The 25709-nt window shown below is 41.0% G+C and overlaps 1 protein-coding gene across 1 annotated transcript in view; it reads left to right on the forward strand.

Moving 5' to 3' along the window:
• The first annotated feature begins 201 nt into the window (after window positions 1-201).
• Window positions 202-25709, forward strand: part of EI24 (EI24 autophagy associated transmembrane protein) — a 462003-nt gene continuing 436495 nt past the window's right edge. Inside the window, exons 1-2 of the mRNA XM_044081026.1 lie at window positions 202-326; window positions 22251-22388. Coding sequence (XP_043936961.1) covers window positions 22347-22388 — 42 coding nt within the window. The 5' untranslated portion in view covers window positions 202-326; window positions 22251-22346. The remainder of the gene's footprint in view (window positions 327-22250; window positions 22389-25709) is intronic.

Genomic DNA, 25709 nt, shown 5'->3' on the forward strand with positions numbered 1-25709 from the left:
ATACATGAAAATATTTTATTAACAGTTTATTGAATATTAAACTATATCTTTTCTTTATGAAACTATGAAAACTGGCAACATACTTTTAACTATTCTACCCTTTCCACAGATCTGCTTACAGCTAAATAACGGGATACATTTTTACGATGCACATGTACTATCGGAACTTTTATTTGCTACTCTTCCCGTTTGCATGACTTTTCCGGCTTTGGTAGGAACATTGTATACTATCCTTGTTGAGTAATTGTTGGGTGAAGGGAGGTGGTCTAGCGTAGAAAAAGTCTGTGTCCAGTGGTAAGAAATAAGTTATGCTGCAGATTCTATAGGTAAGTCAGTTCTGCGGGTGTTGCATTTTCATACCTAACACAAGGTGCATGTGTCAGTTTCGGGTGACTAGTGTTTACCGAGGACGTCTTTAAGTAATGTATAAGACTGACAGGGATTATAATAGTAGTTAGTAATGATTTGCTGGGTTGGGGGTGAATTCGACTGCTTATTAATTTTATTTTATACGTGTATTAGGCCTGTAGCTGTTACAGCGTACTTTGAAAGAGCTACTGGTCTGACAGCCCCTAGGGTCCCACTCGTATGATAAGGAATGTAGGAAGAAGTTTACTGTTTTGTTAGTATCCGCCTTGCATTATTGCTGTTTTGCACCCCCTTAAAAGGTGTAGATGTCTATATTCTGCAGTTTCCGAATGTTGTCCAATTCTTAGCTGGGACGTGTAGGCATCATTTCCAGCTAATAACAGCAGAATAAGTTATTTTCAAATACTTAAATCTGTAGACAAGTTGTGTAGATACAGAGTTCTTATAATCAGTACACGTCATGAAACTCTTAAGTATGTTAAGAAAAAATATACTTGATTAAATATAAGGTTATGATTGGGCAGGTTTGCCAGTGTTTTTTTTTTTTTTTTTTTTTAGGTCTTCGCTGTCTGATTGTTGTAATTTTTGCACGTTCCCCATTGTATTTACAACAGTCTCACTTATTCAATAGCAAGACTACTAGGGGCAAGTGGTACCATAATGTGCTGTTAAAAAAAAAACAAAATGCATGCCTGAAGTTTTCGGTTTTTTTTCTTTAAAGTTTAAGTCTCTGTAGTATCCATCCTGTGTAAATATGTTGTGTCTGTATGAAGTCCAACATAGCAAGTTGTTTGTCATGTTTTTTTCTTTATGCTGACTGGGTCACAGAATGTACTAATCTAAAATCTGTTTTGTTGTGCTTTTCATATTGGAGTTGCTTGTGGGTACTTGTGTGCCCACTGCAGTTGGAGTTGAGTACTTTCCAAAGATGAGGAATGGAGCAGCTTGAGGAGGGGACTAAAGATAAAGATGCTGGAAGTGGTAGGGGTGGAGAGTATATAATTGACATGGGGAGTATAGGTAGGTGATAGTAGGAATTCCTTGTCGGCTGCATGGTTCTGCCCTTTGGGAGTGACTTTTCTGTGAGTATACATAAGCTTGAGGCGGTGAGTCAGCATAAGGACCCAGCATTTCTGGTTACATCACTAATGACTTATTAACAAAGTTTGACAAGGTGGTGGTTAAGACTTTTAGATCTGTACACAGTATAATGAGCAAAGGGGAATTGAAGAATAAAAGCTTGGTTATGCCACTGCACAAAGCATAACAAGATTACATGCATATGATGTATAGTATTGGTTTGGAAGACTGAATAGGAAGGAAAAACTGGGTTGATTAGGAAAGCGCAAAGGAGGCTAAAACAAGAATGTTTTGAAGAAATGTTGGAGTGAATTTTGAAGAGAATAAAATGGGAAGGTGTGAGAAGTCTACTTTGGATATTTCTTCACATAAACAAATGCTTCCTCAAATGTCCGGTTAAAGGAGCTAAGTCTTCTTCAGCAGATAAATAAGGCGCATTGGCATGGTTAACTCATATCCTGGCATATTCCCAACATATAGCACAAACTTCACTACATGGCAAGCAGAGGAGCACCCTTGCCACCTTCAAGATAAATGTAAATAATTGGATGGGTGGATTCAGATTATCTCCCTGTCTGTCATGTACTGGCCTCTCTTGAGGCTTTAGGGAACTTTTGACTATGGTTTATTGTCTAGCCTTGTAGTGGTGTGCAGATTGATTGTTTAGTACTTGTCTATGAACCTTTTAATTGGGGGTTAATTTGGGTATGATGGATATTGACGGGACACAGTGAGGGTATATAGATGTGCAGGACTATGGGCAGTGGTGTGAGAGAGAAGCCAAATGAAGAATCCAGTCCTATTTCTTGGCAGTATGTGTTTAGTGATTAATGTGGAAGAGAGTGGACGTGAGTGGTGGAAGGAAGAGAGGAGGGAAAGGTGGAAGAGTAGGCAAGTATAATAAAGTAAACAGAAGAGTGACAAAGAAGGTGAGGACAGCAAGTGTGTAAGTCTGAGAGGAGTTGTCAAAAGAGATCAAGAAGAGGTACCATAGATTTTTAGGAGTATTTCAAAATGGACAGAAGGGAGATAATGGAAAACAGAGAAAATGGAAATATTGAATGAATACTTCAACTCATAATGTGCAAATGAAATGGATTGGATAGTGCTGTGATAGGGAAGAGCCATGGATGGAAACTAGGATAGATTAGGGAGGAGAAGAAATGAGGATGGATCTGACTTCAAGGAAGGCTAGAGTTGGGGGACCAGATGGGTTAGGCTTCCTATTGAAATGTCATCACTCGAAATGCTGAGTGCTAACAAGTAGAATTTTTTTGTGTGTGTTGCTTTTTAAAAGACCGAAGACCCAGAGAAGACTGAATCTCAAAAATCGGTCTTCTCTCTAAAACTTCTTTTTGCAGGGGGGTAAGCCCCTCCCCTGAACTTGTATATACCAACCGAGATCGCTATACCTTGGAGAAAAGGGGATATTCCATGAAATGTCATCTTGGACCTGATATATGTAAGTCCAATCTTTCGGCTAGTCAGTCTCTACATTTCAGTACTCACTCTAGCAAGTCCTGACATTTCAAAAGGTCATTGATGGGTTGTCTTAACAGTGTCTTCAATAATTTGGTCAGTGCGCTGTCTTATGGTATGATTCAGGTCTTGCAGATCTCTGTCTAGTGCAGACGTTTTTGTGGGCTTGAAGACTTTGAATGATACTTGGCAGTAAAAATCCAGTGAACTGCAAACCTAGTAGCTTAATCTTGGTAACTGGTAAAGTTATTTAAAAAAAAAGTGTCCTGAGAGAGAGGCTGGCTGATTTTTTTTTTTTTTTTTTAAGTGACAGCAATGTCCAGGACAAGTTGCAAGAGCCTGCTCTATATGTGCATGATGTTCTAATTAATGCTTGGAAAAGGCTGTTCAGAAGGACTTCAACCTTGTCTGGAATTAATTTACCAATAATAACACAATTAGTAACCAACCAAAGACTACAGTAATGACATTTGGCACTAGTCAAAGACCAGCACTGCACATAAACATATATTGAAAAAACCTTTTGGGAAACCAATTCCAGTTGCCTAATCACAAAAGTTCTTGGGGGTTTGTGTAGATCTTCATCTGTTATTCATACAACTAACTTTTAGATGTTCATGTGAATGTACACTTCTTTGTATCTGAGTCAAGAAAAGTCATTGCTATAGGTGTCGTCATCCCCTAATTAGAAAACGTGTTGCCCGTTACTACAGAAAATGTTCTCAAGTTTGCCATTTTGCACAATGCAAAAAACAAACTCTTCTTCCACTTATCCACAATCAAGAAAACCACTTTATGGTACTTCAGAATGCAGATTAGCTTCTAGTAATGGGTATAACCATCTTTCTGTTAAATGGTGCAGTTCTTTAGCACATTGAAAATACTCCATCTGGATCCAAATGATTTCATCTGTGTTTTGTTGAGTGAGTTTTTTTTCCCCTAAGATTGTTGCTTTTAGTTGGAATGTACGTACAGTGGATATAAAAAGATTACACACCTGTGTGAAAATGCAAGGTTTTTGTGATATAAAAAATGAGACCACAATAATAAATCATTTCAAAACTTTTCCCACCTTTAATGTGACCTATAACCTGTACAATTCAATTGAAAAATAAATCTGTTAGGAGGAAAAATATAAAAAAATAAAAAAATGTACAATCAGCTGGTTGCATAAGTGTGCACACCCTTAAACTACTATGTTGAAGCATCTTTTGATTTAATTACAGCATTCAGTCTTCTTGGGTACACACCTGCGATCAATTAAAGAGATTCTGACTAACCCCAAATAAAGCTGAGCTGTCCTAGTAGGGTTTTCCTGACATTTACTCAGCTGCCTGCTACAGGAAAAGCCATAGTTCGCAGGGAGCTTACAAAGCCTCAAAGGGATCTCATCGTTGAAAGGTATCAGGAGAAGGGTACAAAAAAATTTCCGCAGCATTGGATATACCATGGAACACAGTGAAGACAGTCATCAAAAAGTGGAGAAAATATGGGACAACATGACTTTACAAAGAACTGGACATCCCTCCAAAATTGATGAAAAGACAAGATAAAAACTGGTCAGGGAGGCTGCCAAGAGACCTACAGCAACACTGAAGGAACTGCAGGAATTTCTTGCAAGTACTGGTTGTGCACTACTTGCGACAACAGTCTCCCGTATTCTCCATATGTCTGGGCTGTGTTGTAGGGTTGCAAAACGGAAGCCTTTTCTTACAAAGAAAAACATCCTGGCCCAGCTAAAATTTGCAAAACAATACATCAAGTCTCCCAAAAGCATTTGGAAAAATGTGTTATGGTCTGATGAGATCTAGGTTGAACGTTCTGGCGCGAAAACAAAACTTCACATCACCAAAAGAACACCACCCCCACTGTGAAGCATGGTGGTGGCAGTATCGTCTGTTGGGGTTGCTTTTCTTCAGCTGGAACTGGGGCTTTAGTCAAGGTGGAGGGAATTATGAACCGTTCCAAATACCAGTCACTTTTGGCCTAAAACCTTCAGGCGTCTACTAGAAAGCTGAAGATGAAGAGGAATTTCACCTTTCAACACAACAATGACCCCAAGCATATATCCGAATCAACAAAAGAATGACTTCAGAGGAAGAAAATTAAAGCTTTGGAATGGCCCAAACCTAAATCCAATAGAAAATCTATGGAGTGACCGAAGAGGGCTTTGCACAAGAGACGCCCTCGCAATCTGACGAATTTGGAGCGCTTTTGCAAGGAAGAGTGGGCAAATATTGGCAAGTCAAGATGTGCCATGCTGGTAGACTCCTACCCAAGAAGACTGAATGCTGTAATTAAATTAAAAGGTGCTTCAACGAAGTATTAGTTTAAGGGTGTGCACACTTAGCAACCAGCTTATTGTACGTTTTTTATATTTTTCCTCTAACAGATTTGTTTGTTTTTCAATTGAATTGTACAGGCTACAGGTCACATTAAAGGTGGGAAAAGTTTTGAAATGATTTATTGTGGTCTTGTATATCGCAAAAAAATGGCATTTTAACAGGGGTGTGTGAACTTTTTATATCCACTGTAGTTCCCCAAAATATCAGAAAAAGATGCACAAGTTACCAATAGTTCAAAACTCCCATTAAGGACCATCTGACTGAGATCAGTAGCTACAAATTATTTCAAGGCCATGGTTTGACATCCGTTCCTATCAATAGTTTAAAACTCCCATTAAGGACCATCGGACTGAGATCAGTAGCTACAAATTATTTCAAGGCCATGGTTTGACATCTGTTCCTATCTCAGTAGAGTAATCCATGTAAAAGTTAATCAGTTACTTTTAACTGACTCTTGGTGGAAACCTGTGTGACTATAGTAGGAAGCAATAGAACTATATAGCAAGCTGATACTTAATGAATAAACAACATTTACAGTGAGAGATAGTTATAACATCTGAATCTGAAGTGCCCTTCCTAAACAGCAAGCAGCTTCTTCTCATACTTCAGTAGTTCTTTTAAGTGACAGTAATCTTTGTAAAAGCTGCAAGTTATTCTGCTCTCTGTAGAAAAGAAAAACTTTTGAGTACAATAAGTGTATTATATTTTCGCAGGCATATGCTTATACTTCACAGTTGATCAAATCATTTTTTGTATGTCTGAGGCGGTTGGTCGTTGTTTGAAGCTTCATACTCTGATCCATTCTAGGAAAGGGATACAGTTTTTGAGTGAGTTATTTTAAACCTGATGCCATTGTGAATCTTCCTGCCATCTCTTTAGGGTAATTTGTAGTAATTTGTAGGTTAAAGACTTGCCACATAGTGGTCTTTTACTTTATTTTTAGCAGCCAAAAGGAGATTGAAGGCATCACCTGCTCTAAGGTTAACATAAATCATTTTTGATGAATGTCCTTGGGGGTGGGTGGGTGGGGGGCTGCAAAACTCTGTGTCTTCTTTCTGCTACACATGAAGAAATGCTTTTGCAGGAAGTGAGATGGTTGAAAAAGTCATGTACTACCAGACTGAGTTTGCCATAAGAGTAATCTTCCCCTTAACTTTTAATTATTATATTGCATCTTATTGCTCAACCTTCTGACAGTCGAAACGTATCTTGGATAGCTAGCTGATTTCCTATAGGCATTTTCTTGTTATAGCAATCTCCTTTGGATTAAACCCATTTTTTTATGTAGTTGGAAGTATGTTTCAGGTCGTATAACAAATTTTTAATGTTATTTATCCCTGCTTGTGGTCTCATTTTGATGTGCCTAAAGGAAAAAGCTCGTTTTTCAGTGTTACTTCAGTCAGCTCTGCTAAACTGGTAGAGGGATAGCTGTGACCCCTGAGCTGGATTAACTTCCTGGTGGTATAACTGATACCTGTAGTTCTAGATTATAGAAGCATTCATTTAAGGACAAGTCAATTCTCCCTCCAAATAAACACAGATTTGCCAATCCTCTAATCAGAAGAGACTATATTTTTAGGGGGACATCAGAAAAGATTACATTTTTGTGAGGACCTTGGTGACTCAGTTTGTGCATATGTATATTTGTGATTGAGCTAGTACTTTTGTTTTTACCATATTTTATAAATAACCATGGTTGGCATTTTTTTTTATTTTTTCATTTAGAAATGCTTCTTTTAGATTGTCTCCAAGTCCCAAAAGACTGACTGAAACCAAGTTTACCTTTTATTTTGTGGTTAATGATGAACTGAGGTCTCAGTGATATTGGACTTGGCAAGCCTATTCATGTTAATCTAGGTTTTCAAGCACAGTCTTTGATGTTCACTTACCCTTTCGCTGAGTTGTAAATTTGAAAAAGTTAGTAAATGTGTTTTATTATGGCAAAGACAGAGTTTCAGGCATTGTTTTGTGTGTCTTAGGAAATGTGCAGCATTTTCAAAGTCAGTTGCACATGCTCAGTCTATTGGTTTCAAGTTGGCCCGAACACTTGCTCTTCTTGGCACACAAAACACTTCATAATTGTGAATAATAATTTCTATGCGTGCATAAAGCATTTGACGAGTTCAGACCAGCCATTACAGAATGAGAAGCAGCACATACACTCCTGCTCCATTTTGGTGACGTCCCAAATTTAAATGTGTAATACTTAAAATTTGTTAATGGAATATGCTGTCAGAGATGTAACTTATAACACCTAAGAATAGGAGGTTAGTGTGATGGCTCTTATTCTTAGAGAGATGACGCATATGCCATTTAAAGTTCTTTTGTGACTGAAACCTAAATACATTTGATAAATAACTTTGAGCTGCTATTCTGATCAGGACTGTTTCAGAGGAACCAACAGAAGAGCACTATGTGGTACTGTGTTGTAGTCAGTGTCCTAATACCATTACACATGGACCCATGGAAGAGTTCTCTATTATGACCCCTTCAAATTAAGGGAAGCGTGATGATGTGCTGAAAGCTTTAATCAGAGAGGAACGAGGTTTCAGTAGACAAACTTAAGCGTGCTTCCTGGCTTATCCACCTTAGTAAAAAGAAGTTATGTCTTACCATAACATTTCATCTGTGTTGTTGATGATCTTTCATTCCTCACTATGGGTTCGGCTCCGAGCCGACGGAACCGAGTTGACGTAATACCAAGCTCCCGCCAGCCAAAAACTCACAAGCTAAGCTGCTACCCACAATGCCCTTCTCCCTGTTACCTCAGAATGGGTTTGCCCATGTTATAAAAGTAAAGCAGAGGCCATTTCTGTGCAGTTGCCCTAAGACACCACTTGAACCCAAAGTATCCCCCAGGAGCCTTTGGCGGGGGAAGGAGGGTGAGAAGTGATGAATGAAAGAAGATCAACAACACAGATGGAACGTTATGGTAAGACATAACTTCTTTATGTGATGTTGTTAATCTTCTTTCCATTCATCACTGATGGGACAGAATCCCAAGCTACAATGTGATCCTTGGCTGGCTCTTATGGAAGAACATTCCTGAGTACCATTGAGCTGAAGGCAGCTCTCCCTCTGGAGACCACATCCAATTTGTAATGATTGATAAAGGTGTGGGGTTTAGCCCAAGTGGCTGCTGCACAGATATCACCCATAGAAGCCCCGGAATGGAAGGCTACAGATGTTGCCATAGATCTAGTAGAATGGGCTTTAATATTCTGTGTGATAGGTTCTTTTGCAAATGAATAAGTGAAGCATATGCAGTCCCTTAGCCATTTTGATGATGTGTTCTAGGCCCAGAGAAGGAAATGAAAAGTTGGCCAGTTTTATGAATTGCTTTGGTCCTGTCTAAATAAAATCTCAATTGTCTGTGCACATCCAAGAAATGTAGACAGTATTCCCTTTTATTAGAAAAATTCGGGAAAAATACTTGTAAGTCAGTAGTCTGATTGATGGAAAAATCAGAAACAACTTTGGGGAGGAAAGATGGATTTGTCCAGAGTGATACTCTGTCCTTGTGGAAGATTAGATAGGGCCTTGTGGTGTATAATGCCTGAAGCTCAGAAATTCATCTGGCTAACATGATGGCTACCAAGAAGAGTGGTTTCCATGACAAGAACTTGAGGTCACACTTCGCTGCGGGCTGAAGTGGAGGTTGAGTTGAAGACTGGAGAACTAACGTGAGGGAGTCCTAATGTGAGAAACTCCTTTGGGAAATGTTACATAAACGAAGTGAGACGAGGGGAGTATCATCCAATCCATTATGATAGTTTGAATAGCCGCTAGATGTACTCGTATGGTAGAAGCTGCGGCTCCATCTTTGAAAAAGTAGGCATTTTAAAACCGCTGTGACTAGAGCCGAATACAGATCTAGCATCTTTTTCTTTGACCAAATGGAGAGTCTTTTCCATTTGTCCGGATATAGTCTTCTGGTGGATGGTTTATGAGAGGCCAGAATAATGTCACAAATAGGTGAGGTCATCCTGCCAGGCGATTAACGGAAGTGGAGAAACCAAGCTGTCAGCTTGAGACTGGAGAGGTTCGGATGACTCAACCCTTGGGGGTGAGAAATTAGGTCTGGAAGAGGGTCCAGAATCCACGGTCGACATAACAGATGATGCTGACGGAAGGGGAACCAAACTTGTCAAGGCCAAAAGGGAGCTATGAGGATCACTTTGCATTTCAGCCAAATGACTTTCTTTATGAATTAGGGTATCAGAGGAATGGGAAGGGTAGGCATATAGCAGTCCCGTGGGCCAATCGTAAATCAGAGCGTCCCTCAGGGACTCCCCTCTTTGGGGGGGGGATAAGGGAAAATAGCTGCTGCATTTGTTGTTTGACAGGGAGGCAAATAGGTCGCAGCAAGGCTGGCCCCAATGGCTGAAAATTTCTGCCGCTACTTCGGGATTGAAAGACCACTCGTGAGACAAAAGAATAAATCTGCTCAACTTGTCTGTAATCGCGTTGGAAATCCCCGGGATATGCGTTGCTATTAGAAAGTGGTTGGAAGCTATTGCCCACTGCCAAATTCTCATGGCCTCTCGACACAGGGGATAGGACTTGGTTCCTCCTTGCTTGTTGATATACCAGCCCACTGACATATGGTCTGACTGAATTGCAATCATTCCAGAAGGAAGAAGAGGTTGGAATGTTTGCAATGCTAACAGCATCACTCTCGGTTCTAGAACGTTGATATGCAGGTTGGCCTCCAACGTGGGCCATGCGCCTTGGACAGTCTTTCCCTGGAAATGCCCTTCCCACCCTATCAGGGAAACATCTGTGGTCACAATGGCTGAGGGGGCTGGAATGGATGGCTCTAAAGTTCTGTGTCTGGCCTCATCCACCAAAAAAGGTTTTGCTTGCAAGAATTGGTGATCTGAATTTGGAAGCATAGAGGGTGGTAATTCAGAAACCATTGAGAGAGAAGAAGCCATTGAAGTATTCGCATGTGCAGTTTCACAAGAGGCACTATTGGTATGGAAGCTGCCATGGATCCTAAAACCTGGAGAACCTCCCTGCATGAGACTTTGTTTTGACAGAGTATCACCTGGAGCTGAAGCCTCAATCTCTGAAGTCTGTGAGCTGGGAGCAACACCAGACAAGAGCGGGTGTCGAAGACTGCTCCAATTAATTCTATCTTCTGGACCGGAGCAAGATTGGATTTCTCCCAGTTTACAGTTATCCCCAAAAGTTTTGCCAGTGAAAGAGTGTATTGCAGGGCTGTTACCAGAAGATGCTTGGTGGGGGGCGGTAAGGACCCAGTCACCCAAATACAGAAACACCTGGAATCCTTGCAGTCTCATGTGAGCTATAACCACTGCCATGCACTTTGTGAACACTCTGGGGGCTTTAAAGAGTCCGAACGGCAGGGCATGAAACCGGTAATGATTGGCTCTTAGCCGGAAGCAAAGAAGATTCATGGAGCATTTGTTGATTTTTGATATGGTAGTACGCATCCCAAAGATCTATCGAGCACATCCAATCGCCTTCCCTTAGAAAAAGGGGAATGGACTAAACCGTGACCATCCGGAAATTGGTTTGGGCAACAGACTTGTTCAAATTGTTGAGATCCAGAATGGATCTCCAGTCCCCTGTTTTTTTTGGTACCAAAAAGAATCTTGAGTAAAATCCGGATCCGCATTGGTCTGGTGGGACTAATTGGATCACTCCTTTTTTTGATACAGCTTGTTTATTTCCGTAGCTGCTGCTTCTCTTTGGGTAGAACGATGGGAATTTTTGCTGGAAGCTTTAGATAAGTGATGAGGGGAATAGTGTAACCTCTGGTTATGATATTCTGCACCCAGCGATCGGTGGTTATTGAATGCCAGGCAGCTTGGTACAGAGAGAAACAACCCCCGACTGTTTCCAGAGGAAAGCAATCGGGCCGCTCTTCACGAGCGCTGATATGGCTGCCCAGAGAAAGAATCCCTGTGTCCCTTATTACATGGACCCCCTCTGCCTTGGTAGGGGCGTCTTCCAGGAATTCTTACCCCCTCTGCCCCTGGGGGTGTCATCACCACGCATGGCATGGAAAGGACCCTGAGATTTTTTGTGCCACATTTTGCCACTCCTCTGGTTCCTGGAAAATGAACGTTGAAGGTTGGAAATAGACCTAGAGCAGACAGGGTCTTAAAGTCGGTGTCACCTTGGGGCCAAAAAGGGAAGATGCTTCGATGGGCGCATTCAGGAAGACTTGAACGAGTCCGCAAAGTCACAAAGGCACATCCAGGCATGGCGTCTCATAATTATGCCTGAACCCGCAGCTCTAGCTGCCCCTTCGGTTGCATGTGAGAGCAACCTCATGGATGAATTGGAGATTGATTCCAGGGTTGCGAGCTGCAAGGCAACTTTATTCCTTACCTCGTCAGACACCTGTCCTGCGAGTGTTCGAAAACCAAGTCTGTTTGGAGCCTCTTAAAATGTGCCAAGTAGTTCAGGGACCGTATGGTAAAGGTCGCTGAAGCAAAGACTTGCTTCCCTAATCTGTCCACAGGCCGGGACTCTGTGTTGGGCGGATGAACGGTATGACTCTCTTCAGCAAGATCTTTTTCTTGGCCACCACCACCACCATAGCTTCGACTGGTAAAACCTCTGGAGCAGTGTGGGCTTTCCTCGGGTGAAGAAAGTATCTTATCTGGTTTCCAAGGGATCGACTTAACATAATCAGAGTTCTTCCAAGTGCGCTGCACCACGAGCTGAACTAGCTTGTCTGCAGGCGGGGTCACCCAAGAGGTAGATGGTCAGGCACGGAAAGCCTACAAAAACATGGACTCCTCGTAAGAAGGATTAGTGGGCTTCCAGTCACCCCTTTGCTTCAATATTTCAAGGATGTCTCCAAAGGAGACATCCTCAGGGGGTGACCGTGGGGACCACTTCACTGTTGTCGAAATCGGTGTCCTCTGCTAGAGATGCCTCGAGTGAGTCTACATGCTTCTTCTTGTATGATCTTTTCCATGGGGGCTCCTCAGTGGGGACTTCTGAGAAGGACTCGAAAGAGGGAGCACCTTGCAAAGGAGGGTCCTGCGGCTTTCTTGCCTGGTGTCCCAGGGAGGTGGCTTGTGACAGCTGTAGCTCAGGGGGAGAGGTCTGGGGTTCCGATGTCAGCGGAATGCTTCCAGAAGCAAGTGCCCTGTCCATAGCACAGAAGGCAGGTCCACCCGAAGAGGGATGGGAGCCCAGAACTGAGAAGTACAACCTCAGAACCGGAGTCACACCCTGCTCCATCAAACCTGCTCCCAAGGATGGAGCCTCAAGCAGGATCGGTGCAGACAGGACTCCCAGCACTGAGGACAGAGCTGAAGAAACAGAACCATGCCACGAACCAAGGGGCTTGCAGCCCAATCACGGAGTTGAGGAAGGACTGGCTCAGCGAGAGCCAAGGACCAAAGCGACAGTCCCGGAGCCCCAGTGAGGTCTACTACAGGCACAGAGATGGTGGGTTCCGAAAACAACATCTGAGCAAAAGGCTTTGGAACCAGTATGGTTGAAGGAGGAGAATAGGATGGAGCCCATGGAGAAGTCAACCCAAGTCCTGCAGGAGAATGGGTCCTGGAAGGAGTGGGTATCCCCCTGGCTGTCAACAGCTGGTCCACAAGACTCGCCACATCAAAGTTCTGAAAGGCTCCTGGTGGATCTAGTGGATACTCCCAATGGGGAGTCGGGTCGTTCTAGGAACGGACTGTACCTCTGCTCTAGAAATGGGTCTTTGGATGGAGAGCATCAGGTCCATGGTGTGGAATCTACCGGCACCAATGTCTCAAGTCTGGAGACCGGAAGCAGTGTAGTCAAATCCGTACTTATCGGAGCCATAAAAGGGCTCTGTGTCGAAGGGGCACTCTGAGCTGTCGCGGAAGGTTCAATCGTAATTGTAGAGATAGGCATCGAAGGTGTGCACTGTGCCAAAGCGGCACTTGGTGCAGAAGTTGTAGTAGTTGTAGTGAGGTCAATAGTCAGTGCCGGAGACAGTATGTGAGCCAAAGCTGGCGCTGACATAGGAACAGTCGTAGCGGGAGCAGAAGAGGTCTGTGCCATTGAGGCAGACTTATGCTCCAAAGATAGTTTAGGCACTTTAGGTTTTACAGATTTGCCCTGGGTCACCAGATGGTAAAGATGGAACTGAATGGGACCTTTTCTTATCTTTAGTTGGAGGGGATGAGACCTCCGTTGCAGAAATGGTCCCTGAAAAGGGTGACTTAAGTAGGCTCTTCAGGATCAACTTATTCTTGCTCTCATTCAAAGTGCGCTGACTGAAACTTTGACAAATCACACATGGTGGTTGCACCAAAAGATGGGACACCCCCCAAGCAATAAACAGTCATCATGACAGTCACTATTTGGAAGTTTACCCTTACATGAAGCACAGTGTTTAAAACCTGATATGCCCTTTTTATCAGACATTATGAAATTTACACACAACAGTCAATGTAGAATAATAGAGAAAAAAACTCTGCTATTTATCTATTAAATATGTCAAAAAACACACAACTAGTCCGATAAAAGGGAAAGAGAAAAGAAATACCAACGATGGTTCATAGGTAGGTACTAGGTTATTGGCCCTAGGGCCTATATAAGCCTAGCCAAAAAGGTACCCTGGCTTTTGCCACCCAAGAAAATTATTTTCCTGTGCCCATGTCGAGCCGGTGATCCCGGGGTGAATTTCCTATTTCCATCCAATCATCAAGATTTTTCTTGAGTGCTAATGAGGAGCTTTGTTTGATATAGATAGGTAGTTTGTTCCAGAGTATGATTAGTCTCTGAGACAGGAATCTGTCCCTCCAGCATGTTCTATTTGTTGTGGTGACAAGGCTCAGGTCCCTAGAGCATGTAGCTTGTAGGGATTGGGATTTCTTTAAGTGGAGCATGTCCAACAGCTCTGGTTTGATATAGATTTGTATGTTAGGCAGAGATCGCCTCTGAGTAGGCGATATGCAACAGAGTAAAGCTGGAGTTTTTTGAGACGGTCTGGGTAGGGCATCCGTTTGAGGCTGCTAATCCTCTTTGTGAGTTATTTCTGCGGCCTTTCCAGTTGTAGATGTCTTGGTACATGCCAAAAGGGGTGTTTTACTCTATAATGGGTCTAATGAGTGACGAGTAGAGGGGAACAATTACCTCTTTTTTTTTTTTCCTGGATGAGAAACCTTTTGTGATGGTGTGCCATGCAGAAGGATTTCCTGACTTATGTGGTGATGTGATTATCAAAGGAGAGACTACTGTCCACCTGTGTCCCCAATGTCTTTTATCACACTTTCGGTGTTAAGTAGACTTCCACCTATGTGGTAGCTCATGGGTACAGAGTTTTTACCAAAGGGGATGACAAAGCATTTTTGGCATTGAGCTTGAGGCCATGGCTTTGACACCAGGCATCTGTCTCCGTGAGGCCCTTTTGTAGGATGTCCACATCATTAGGAGTTTCGATTATGGCTCCTAGTTTGTAGTCATCTGCGAACTTCTTTAGCCAAAGACCTTCTGTGTTAGCCTGTACTTCAAAAAAGTAGATAACAAACAGGAGAGCGCCCAGGACTGAACCCCGTGGCACTCCACTTGTCACTGGTCTGAAGTCGGATTTGGAGTCTGCTACTTTCACAGTGTGGGTTCTGTCAGTGAGCTAGTTGGCAACCCATCTTGTGACATAGGGATTTATACCTAGTTTAGTGAGTTTGTAATTCCAGAGTGGGGAATGGTGTCAAAAGCCTTGGTGAGATTTCAGGCTGTGTGAACCACCTTGCCCTCGTCTACAGCTTTGGTGACTGCTTCAAAGAATTCTATCAGGTTTAGGAGACATGATATGCCTTTTACAAACCCGAACTGGGTGGGGTCCAGACTTTGGAGATTACCAATGTCTTTGTTTATTAGATCCATGGTGATACATTCCATGGCCTTGCAGACCAGGCTCGTTAGGCTAATGGGGCGGTAGTTCCCAGGGTCCGTGGTGGCTCCCCCTTTGTGGAGTGGGATAACTGTCGCTGTGCGCCATTCAGTGGGCACAAAGCCTGAGGTGAGGCTATGATTGAACATGGTGCTTAGATGGGGTGTCAGTTCATTCTGCAGTTCATGTAGAACGCAGCCTGGGATGTTGCCAGGTCCCATGGATGCTGTGTTCTTGGCTTTGGCGAGTGTGGTTTTTACCTGTGCAGCCATGATTACAGGAACTTTACGTTCTTCCGGTGTAGAGATTGGCCCTTTAGGGGGTGAGAGGGGGGGTAAAGTTAGCATGCTATCTGCCAGGATGTTGGCAATATTAGTTGGTTCTGTATATTTAGTGTCATTGTGCTGTAACTCGGGGCAGATCTGAGTGTTGCCATTGAGATTCTTGACATAGCTGTAGAATGCTTTGTGGTTGTCTTTAGAATCAGTGGCGATTTTGTTTTTGTTACTAGCTTTGGAGGATTTTATGAGGGATCTCAGCTTCTTACTGGGGCTGACCAGGGAGTTCCTCCAATCATGGGATTTTACTCTTTTTTTTGCAACAGTTTCTTTCTTCTGTTGTAGCGTTTGTTCATGGCAGGGGACCACCAGATTGGCTTCCTTTTTTTGGAGGATAGCATCTTGGTTCTGTTAGGGATAGCACGATCCATGCACTCGTGTAAGTGCTTATAATGTGCATTTGTGTAGGATTCAGCAGTTGTACTGCTGTTGTCCGTCTGCATGGGTGTCGTGACGTTTGCCACTTCTGTCTTAAGAAGCGTGAAGTTGGCTTTGGAGAAATTTTTTTTACAGTGGTTTCCCTAATGGGGGGTGGGGGTGGGATGTGGATGTCTAGAGTGATTAGCTTGTGGTCTGATCTGACCAATGAGGAATTGACCTCTGGTGTGGAACACCAGTCGCCCATGGTGGTAATGACCAGGTCTGTGATATTGCTGCCCCTGGTGGGGGTGTGGATAAGTGGATCCAAGGCACTGGAATTTATGAATTCCAGAAAACGTTGAGCAAAAGAGTAGGTACATGAGTAGTTTTCCCAGTTAATGGTGGGGTAGTTGAAATCGTCCATTATTAGCGTACCACAAGGGTAGAGAGAGAAGGCCATACCACTAATGGTACTTAGAATTTTGGTAGAAGCAGGAATGAAATGTCTATATAGCTGTAAAATATATAATTATCAATATAAACCACAATCGAAAGGAAAAGTGACAAAATATCCTAAGCGATATCAAAGTTTTCACTTAGCTGAGAGCTCTGCTGAAACGCTGCTTTACGGCTACATGGCAAACGAGATCTGAGGTAACTGGGAGAAGGGCATTGTGGGTAGAAACTTAGAGCAAGAGTTTTTGGCTGGAGCGAGCTTGGTATTAGGCCGACTCTGTTCTGAGGGCTCGGAACCAAACCCATCAGTGCACATGTTCTTCGTTAGATCACTGCTGAAATAGCTTAAGGTATATGGGACATTCTGCAAAGGGTTGGCACCCCCACCAGCCTGCCTCCATAGCTTTAGGCACCTCCAGTCCACCTTAACTGCTGCCTGCATAAGGGACATAGTTAATAAACAGCAGCTGTGGCATCAAATCTTGAAAACTTTCTTGTCTCCAAAGAGTGAGTCTTCACACTACTTCAGAGGTCATCCATTACTATGCTTTCTTGGTTGTGCATATAAGTTCCACATTGGGGATAAACTTCCAAAACTTCATTTTTCAAAAAGAAAAAAATTCCCCTATGGAGGCTTCCTCCTTTGCATGTAGGTTGTTTATGGCTACATTTTCTTTCCATCTGTTTAGTTCCTCTCTCCTGATCTGTTTTTGACAATATGCAGGTATTTTATTGCAGACCTTCTCTCTTCAAAGTCTACGACATCTCGGAACATCTCCAACTTCTCTCTTTTGTTTTCTGTTTTTGAGGGGAACTTGCTCTTTAGATTCCCATCTTAGGGATTTGTGCTTTTTGGATACTGTTCCTGAAATGAGTGACTCGTTTCTCTGGATGAGCAAGGACATTTCAAGGATCCCAGCTGAGATATTAAGAATTATTGCTGAAAGACTTCCTCTACTAGATAGAGTTCCTCTGGAATTGCCTATCCTGAGAGATATTTTGTTTGGCAGGTTGTGACTCTCTGGACATACGACATCCTGTCCCTAGAAGACCTCATGGATTATATGAGGTTCATCTGTCACTTGGATACCTTTTCTGTTCCTTTTCCCTCAGATAAACTGGTGGCAGACTTGAATAGGTTTAAACAGACTGATTCAGCCTCTTCTAGCCTTGACATTTTCAAGGTGCTTGCCGGGATCCTAGGTCTAGATTTGTCCTAGTCTGTCTTGACAATATGTAGATATTTATTGTGAACCTTCCTTCTCTAGAGTCTGAGCCATCTGACTTCTCTTTTTTGTCTTCTGTTTCTCAGGTTATAATAATGCCTTTTAGTGTGCATAGGATGCTGTTGATGCAGTATCCACATCAGCTTCCTTGGATGCTGTATTGGAAAGATGGGGCTGGCTATATTCTCAGCCTTTCTTAACTGAGTTAAGGCTGAAATTTTCAGTACTGTGGATTTCAACATTTTATTTGGTCCTTCTGCTGCTGTCCTCATAAGGTAACAAGGGAACATTTAATTGAGTTGCACAGAAGTTTCTGCCCTCTTTTTAGACTTGTTTCACCACAGGTTCCCCTCTCATTTAGAACCATTTCACTACAGGGTCCTCTTTCAGGAAACCAAATTAACCTTTCCACTAATCTTCTAGTAAGCAGGCTTGCAAATAGCAATAACAGGGTGATTCCAGGAACAATGGACCTTCCTCCTAAATCTAAAGTGAAGATCAGAAAGCAGGCTATCTTTGTCCCTTTTCATTTTATCCTCTCCCTTCCTGGCAACTTTGTAAACTGGTCCCATAGTCTGAGCATCTTTCTTCTTTAGTGCTCAGTTAACCCAGATTCTTGGGTACTAACATCGTTCACTAGAGTCACAATTTACAGTGGGATTCCATGCCTATTCCTAGCTTCATTCATCTAATCAGACCCTTGTAATCTCATTTTTGACATTTGATGCTGTCTGAGATTAATAGAAGCCATTCCTCTGCCATGACAGGAAAGAACTAGCTGTTTGTGGTGTCAAAGAAAGGTATCTAGTGGCCTGTCCTAAACCTTTGTTTTTTAAGATTTCTACTGTGTTGATAGACATATGCTCTGCCCTTTAGGATACTATTTCTGGGATGTTTTCTATGTAATATACTTGTTTATGGGTGTCTTCCTTACACAAGGTAAACACTTACGTGATCTACTTCTAAAGTTTTCCATTCTACCTCATGCAGCTGTCAGGGATCCTTTCAGACTTTTGGGTACGTCGCCTGTACTATTTTTCATTCTTCCTTTGGCCAGACTACCTATGGCAAGAATTCAGTAGTTTATTACGTGACACTAGTCTCTGTTCGTACACAACCCTGTCTTACCCGATGTCAGTACTAGGGTTTGTAAACTAGGAGCTGCTTCAGTGAATGGATCTTTTGACACTCAACCCATGTCATACTCTTAACCCGTTTCTACATTCTGTCAGAGCTGAACTTTTTTGTAAACAAGCTGAGCAGAGCCTGAATAGATTCTTACAATGGATGTTGAGCCCATGGGTCTTCTTGGAATTGGTCCTTCATTGGGGTATATCACAAATGGATCTCTTATACTCCAGCTAAAACTGAGAGATGTGGACATTCTTTTCCAGGATTCCATGCACTTAGGCCTAAAAGACAGATGCATTTTTATTCCCCTGATCGAGAATGTTTTTCTCTGCTTTCCACCCTTTCCTCTATTTACCACAGATAAGATTCAGCAGGACACTCCAAAGAATAAACTGGTAACCCTGTTTTGGCCCAGGCACCCATGATCCCCCCTTCTTCTGTCACTGTTGACCAAAGGCAGTTATGGCATGCTTCCTCACAGAATGCACTGCTCACACAGGACAGAGTTTGTTTGATGCACTCCCAGTTTTTAAAATTCTTCTAGTCTGACTCTATGATTACATTTTAATGCCTTTTGTGCACCGTTTTCTTTGAGGACATGCATTAAGTATAGGCTGTAAAGCCTGCTGCTAGAAAGTCATATTGGGGTAAGTGGATGAGATTTTCTATTTGTTACTGCACTATGAATTGGGTCCCTTTTTCGAGCCCTAATGCCTTTGGTTCTTCATTATTGGTGTGAGTTTTTATCAGCTGGCCTTTCCAACTATCTCACTACACTTCATTTATCAGTTATTTCAGCTCATCTACCCTTAGATGCCCTACTTTTTACATAGCCATCAGTAGAGCTATTTTTGAAAGGGGTTTTGCACGTGTCTGCCTTTTACACAGGTAGCTCCTACGTGAGATCTTAATTTTGTGCTATAAAAGCTTACGCTGTTTCCTTTTGAATCTGTTCCGTAGGTGAATTTTGAAGGTCTAGTCCTGGGGAAACTGTCTTGTTAATGGCTCTGTCATCTCCCAGACATGTAACTGAGTTAAATGGTGAACCCTCTCTTTTTATATGTAAGGATATGGTTTCTTTGACTATTAATCCTTCATGGATGCCTAAAGTTGTTTCAGAGTTTTCCTTGAGACAGGCTTACTCATCTTCCACTTTCATTCCAGTACCTAAAATTGGGGATGAAAGGATTCTCTATACTTTTCAGGTTCATAGGCAACTTGGGTACTGTATTGACAGAGCTGAAGCCTTCTAGATTGTTGAACAGCAGTTTTTCTTATGAAGGTAAGAAAAGGGGACAAGTGGTATCTAATCAGATAATTTCCAGTTGAGTGTCTCATTTTTATTGCCTTTTGTTATTCCTACCACATATAAATACTGGCACAGTCTGGTCTTACTCTTCTTGGACTTTGACTACTTCTGTAGTATTTTGAGAAGGGGCAGATTCTAAAACGTTTCTATTGGCAGCAGGTTTGTTATCAGTACACCCTTTACCAAACTTTACAAACTGGATGACTACTCCAGATCCAGATATCCTATCTCTATCCGCCCTCCCGACCTGAGTGATCAGTGTCATATAAGTTTCAACATCCACTTTGATTGCAAAAACTTCCCTCCAAAACTCATTATATTTCAATATAAACTGTAAGTAAAATTTACCAAATTAAAATATATTTATCCTCTCTCAACTTGGACCCTGTACTCTCCTCAGACCCAAACAGTGCTGTCCAGTTCTTCATCCAACTTCTCTGTAATCTACAAGCCCAAGAAAACCATCTGGCTCACTTACAAACTCAAAACTCTCCTATCTCTCGGAGACTAAGCATGACACTCATGGAAGTCTGACCCAGCTCCTTCTACCAGACAACACTATGCCTCTTCAAAAACAGTCCAAACAAGCACTGAGATGTCATAAGAGCCATCATGTGAGAACACATCGGTCAAACCTTTTTCACTCCCCTAAACAATTCTGGGCAGAGGTCAGCCACTTGAGTGCTCACTGTTCCTCCTCTTCTCTCTCACCCTCAGACTTTAATACCGACTTCTCCAGCCTCCCCTCCATTAGCTCACATACTTCATTCCCTCACTCAAGTCTCCCTCACCTCCCCCTTATACTCCCCTCTTCTACTTAAATTTTTTTTTTTTTTTTTTTTATGCATCTCCTTGAAAATCTAAAACTTGACATGCTTGCAAGGACGGACACCTTCTCTCCCTGGTTCGTGTTTTATTGTTGGGGTACAATGTTACTCATCTGCTACATGTCTACAGTAATGGAAAACAACTAAAGTCATACCTGTCCCCAAAAAATCCAACTCAAGCTAGTCTATGATTACAGCTCAATTTCTGTCTTCCTAATCCTGGCAAAAATATTAGAAAACATGGTCTGTAAATCAATACTGCCTTCCCTCTTTGAAGCAGCATGGTTTCTGATCCATGTGCAGCACTTGCATTGCATTTTGAACATTCACTGATCAAACGCTTTTAGCTATGGACAAATGCCCTCTAACTGGAGCCATGTTTGTAGACTTTACCAGAGTCTTTGACCTGGTTGACCACCTAGTCTTATTTAACCAGCTCACTGACATTGGGATTAGCCCGGACACTATTCTCTGGTTTCAGAATTACCTATCCAGCTGACATTTCTCAGTGAATGTTAACAGGACATCAGCCACCATTGCCTTACTTAAGGAGTCCCTCAAGGCTCTGTACTTGCCATATACTCATATGCTTTTGGGCTTGCATTGCTGACTGTCCTGTAGTGATGCTTTCATCAGAATCAGTCAGCTATGAATCTCCCTGTGGCTCCTAAACAAGTAATGTAACGGTGTTTTCAAACAGTATATTATCCCACTTTTATTAAACAAAACACCATATTTGCTAAGCTAGACTTTTAGCACACACTTCTTCTAATGACCCAAGTTCAGAAACAAGACATGATTGCCATTTGAGTCATGGTGAAAATATGAAATTGCTACTGTTCTGTATTGTTGAGAGCATCTGGAACCCAGCACTGCATTTGCAACTTGAGTTAATGTCTGGGAGTTAAAACATTGACAGAATTATAAAATAATTGGGAATGGGAGTGCAACAGTGGTTCTTTTGCAAAGGTGATGGCCTTCAGTCCACCACTGAAGAACCTTCCATCCTAATCCTTAATGAAATAGTAGCTGAAATTCTGGTTCTTGAAGAATGGAAAGTGAGCTCAGATGGTAATGATGTAAATCATGGAGCATGTACAAAGAAACTGGTATAGGCACCCTCGATCATGGTGAGGCAGAGGCTTAAAGTGAATGCAGGTTAACAGGTATCAGATGGAAGACATAAAAGATTTTTTGCACCTTTCTTTGCTGCTGGATCAGTCATGTTTCCTTGAATTTCTAGGCAGTGACAGTTATACAAATGACTTAGTTTCTTTCTTTGGAAAATCTTATAAGAAGAAAAAATGAACAGTCTGCAGAAATTTTAGAAATTTATAAATTGTATCTTTAAAGATGAAACCTGCTTTTAAGTGTCGCCTATAATTAAAATAAAAACTATGCATTTAGTTTAAACTGGTATTTGCTGTGCTAATGCTTGAATTTCTCTTATTTCCCCATACAGGTAATGTAGAAGCTTGATTTGCTTCCATGATGAAAAATAGTTACTGCCTTTCATTGTGGCATCCCTGCAGTTGATGATGTTGATTTTGGATTGGAAATGGCTGACAGTGTCAAAACTTTCATTCAGGATGTAGCCAGGGTAAGTGACTGGACAAGTGCTAATTAGTAGTGCAGGACAACTGAATGGTCCTAAATTTAAAGTGCTGCTGTTGTGCTGTGATAGGAATATTAATGGCCATAACCATAATGGAAATGAAGTGAGATGCTCCCTGGGGAATGAGGATGTTTTGTCTGCATAGCCCAGAATAACTTATTTATTCCTTTTGGATACTGGGTGCCAGAGCTTCCTTTTATTTAAGCTGGATAGTGAAACAGCCATCAGCATATGCACACAGTTTTTGGCATTTACAACAGTAACACAAGAAGGTAGTGTAGAAACTTTGTCTTGCTTACACACACACAAAACATGTTTCATAGAAAATGCACCTATATTGTTTTTTAACTGAAAATGTACAGCTATATTTAGCAATGTGTTATACTGCCTGTGTTTTTCTTTTTGAAAATATGACTTGCAGGCAGTGTAATAAGATCAAGGGGAAAAAATAAGGTAACAAAAAACTTGTCAAACACATAAAAAAAAAAAGACCAGCCACAAAATAAACAAACACGTGTAGCTTTAATAACTTTTAAAACTGAAACAACTTGGCACTTTTGTCTTACTTGCCATGTGGAAGAAGGCTAATGTTTTTATCCCTGATTTTTTTCATTAATACATGGGTATTTTAGATACCTGGATGATGTGCTGATTTTTATGGAAAGGTGGTCTAAAACAATGGGAGAATTGTTTTGCCTCATGGCAAAATTCAACCATCTTTTTGAAATTCACCTGTTCCATTAACAAGAATTTCATTAATTATCTGGACATTTCCCTTGGTAAAGATGAGGTAAAGGGTTGTTTCACATCCACTATATATAGAAAAGAAATCGTTTCCAACTCGTACTTACATTTTGAAAGCTGACACTCCATTTTCCAGAAGAAACCTGTCATCAAGGGCCAGATATTAAGGCTATCTCGCCTAATTTCTGATGACTTCAGTTTTTAATTTCATTACTTGATTGTATTATTCCTGGATCGGGAGTATCCCATCAATCTGTTGAGATGTAGCAGGTGAGGTGGCAGAACATTGGTTGGATTGTTTTGCACCTATCCTTAACAGTTCCTCTGGCAGCAGAGTATCCAGTTTTGAGGGTACTCACTAGATCCCAAGGTACTGTTTCTTTCATCATTCCATTCAGTACTACTGTATTTGAATATGTTAATATTGTTCGAAGATGTTGGTATATAATGTTCAATGAGGACATTAGGAAGTGCTTGGGTGGGGACTCCCTGTTATTACCTTTTCTAAAGGGAGAAATGGTAAAAACATTTTTGAGGCAGGCCAAGGAAAAGTTTTATGGAGTCATTGCCATATATCAAAATGCGGATCTTGTAAAATATGTAAATAATTCCACAAGAGGCCATTGCCATATATCAAAATACGGTTCTTGTAAAATATGTAAATAATTCCACAAGAGGCCATATGTGGTAGTCCATAAATGTCATAGGATGACCCCATGTCCAAGTAAAGTTAATTGTAATGCATCACATTTGGGCTATTTTATAGTGCAACTCCTGCAAAGCGTTCTGTATTGGGAAAACCAATAGACGCTTGAAAGATAGGATTAAGGAACATGTTTATGAGATTAATAAGATGAAATCATAAATGCCTTATTCAGGCCCTCTATTGTTTGTTCCAATTTTACAAAGTTTACTTTTTTTGCAATAGATAGGGTGCTGGTAACACCTCTGTGGGGTGACATTGATGCTGTTAGAATGTAAAGAGTTAAGTTGGCAGATAAGACTTAATGCCTTACAGTTACCTGGATTAATGATGCTATATCAGTTTCCAGCATTTTAAAAATTAGAGCTGGTTTAATTTAATTTCATTTTTTTACACATTTATTTTGAATATTTTATATGTAAATTATTTAATCTAAATATTATATTGCCTTAATAGACAGTAGTGCAGTGCTAATGGTTGTGCATACACTTTATATATTTGTATGTATTTGCATTGGTATACCTTTCATGCTTAACTGGGTTTAATTATGTGCCTTTTTGATTGGTGTTTTGACATTTAATTGTATTTAAAAGCATCCGTCTTCATTTCTCTCTTCACTCTGAAGACGTCTTTAGCTTTAAAGACAAAAGCACTAAGTTGCTTCAGTTTTAAAAGTTATTAACACTACGTGGTCATTTTCACGGCTTCTTTTCATTGTGTTTTTTGAGTGGGGGGGGGGATACAGGTACTTAATGCAGTAGTGTCTGAAAAAGTAGGTTTAAGATGTTTAGAGCATGTGAAACCTGTACATCTGCACTCTGGAGAATGAATGTTCTCCAGCAGGGTATTAATGTACAGGTAATGCCTGCTGAAAAGAGTCCACCGCTTCATGGCAGCATATTAAGCTGCTATGGAGCTTGGACTATAAAGCAAATGGTCGCCATTATTTTATGCTCTCTAATCAGCACTTTTGCTATTTAGCAAGTGTAAAACAGATGACAAAAAAAGAGTGTGTGTGTGAGTGAAGCAAAGGCTGAAAAGTAAGAACATATTTTATAAGAGCAATATTTAAAATAAAGTTGCTTAATAAAACGTTTTAACACGCATTTTCTGAAGAATATGAGGTCCAGAAGTCTCATCTGTCCCTTATTTTTAGAGAGAGCCCTGAGTTTGACTAAAATTTTAGCTCTGCCTCCCTTATTCCCATCTAAAACTGGTGATTTTGGAGAAAGTTGGTGAACTATACTTGGTAAATAATGACAGTAGAGTTCTACACTTTTTTTATGTCAGAAAATGTAGATTCACATTCTCTTATTTTGCTAATGTCTTAGATTAATAGAACTGATGTTTTAAAAGCATCCCTGATTACTTCTGGATTTGTTCTGTTGAGATTTGTCCCTGATTATGAGAGCTATGATAGTCTGAAACTCAAATGTAATTCCTTATTTAGTAACTTCAACCCTCGACTTGCCAGCATGTACAACAGCACATTTGAAACAATAGGTGTAGGATCTATTTTACATCAAAATTATTTAAAAAAACATATAGAAAGTGTGTGTGTGTGTGTGTGTGTGTGTGTGTGTGTGTATATATATATATGTGTATATATATATATGTATATATATATATATATATATATATATATATATATATGTGTGTGTGTGTGAATGTATGTGTATATATATATATATATATATATATATATATATATATATATATATATATATATATATATATATATATATATATATATATATATATAGACACATATACACAAATTTAATTCAAATAAAAACAGACAAATGCAAAACAATTTACTGTAAAAAATTTAGGTTAGGTTATAAATAAAGGGCATGCCA

Source organism: Protopterus annectens, chromosome 8.part0 (genome assembly GCF_019279795.1).
Source record: "Protopterus annectens isolate FY-2018-M chromosome 8.part0, PAN1.0, whole genome shotgun sequence".
Classification (NCBI taxonomy): domain Eukaryota; kingdom Metazoa; phylum Chordata; order Ceratodontiformes; family Protopteridae; genus Protopterus; species Protopterus annectens.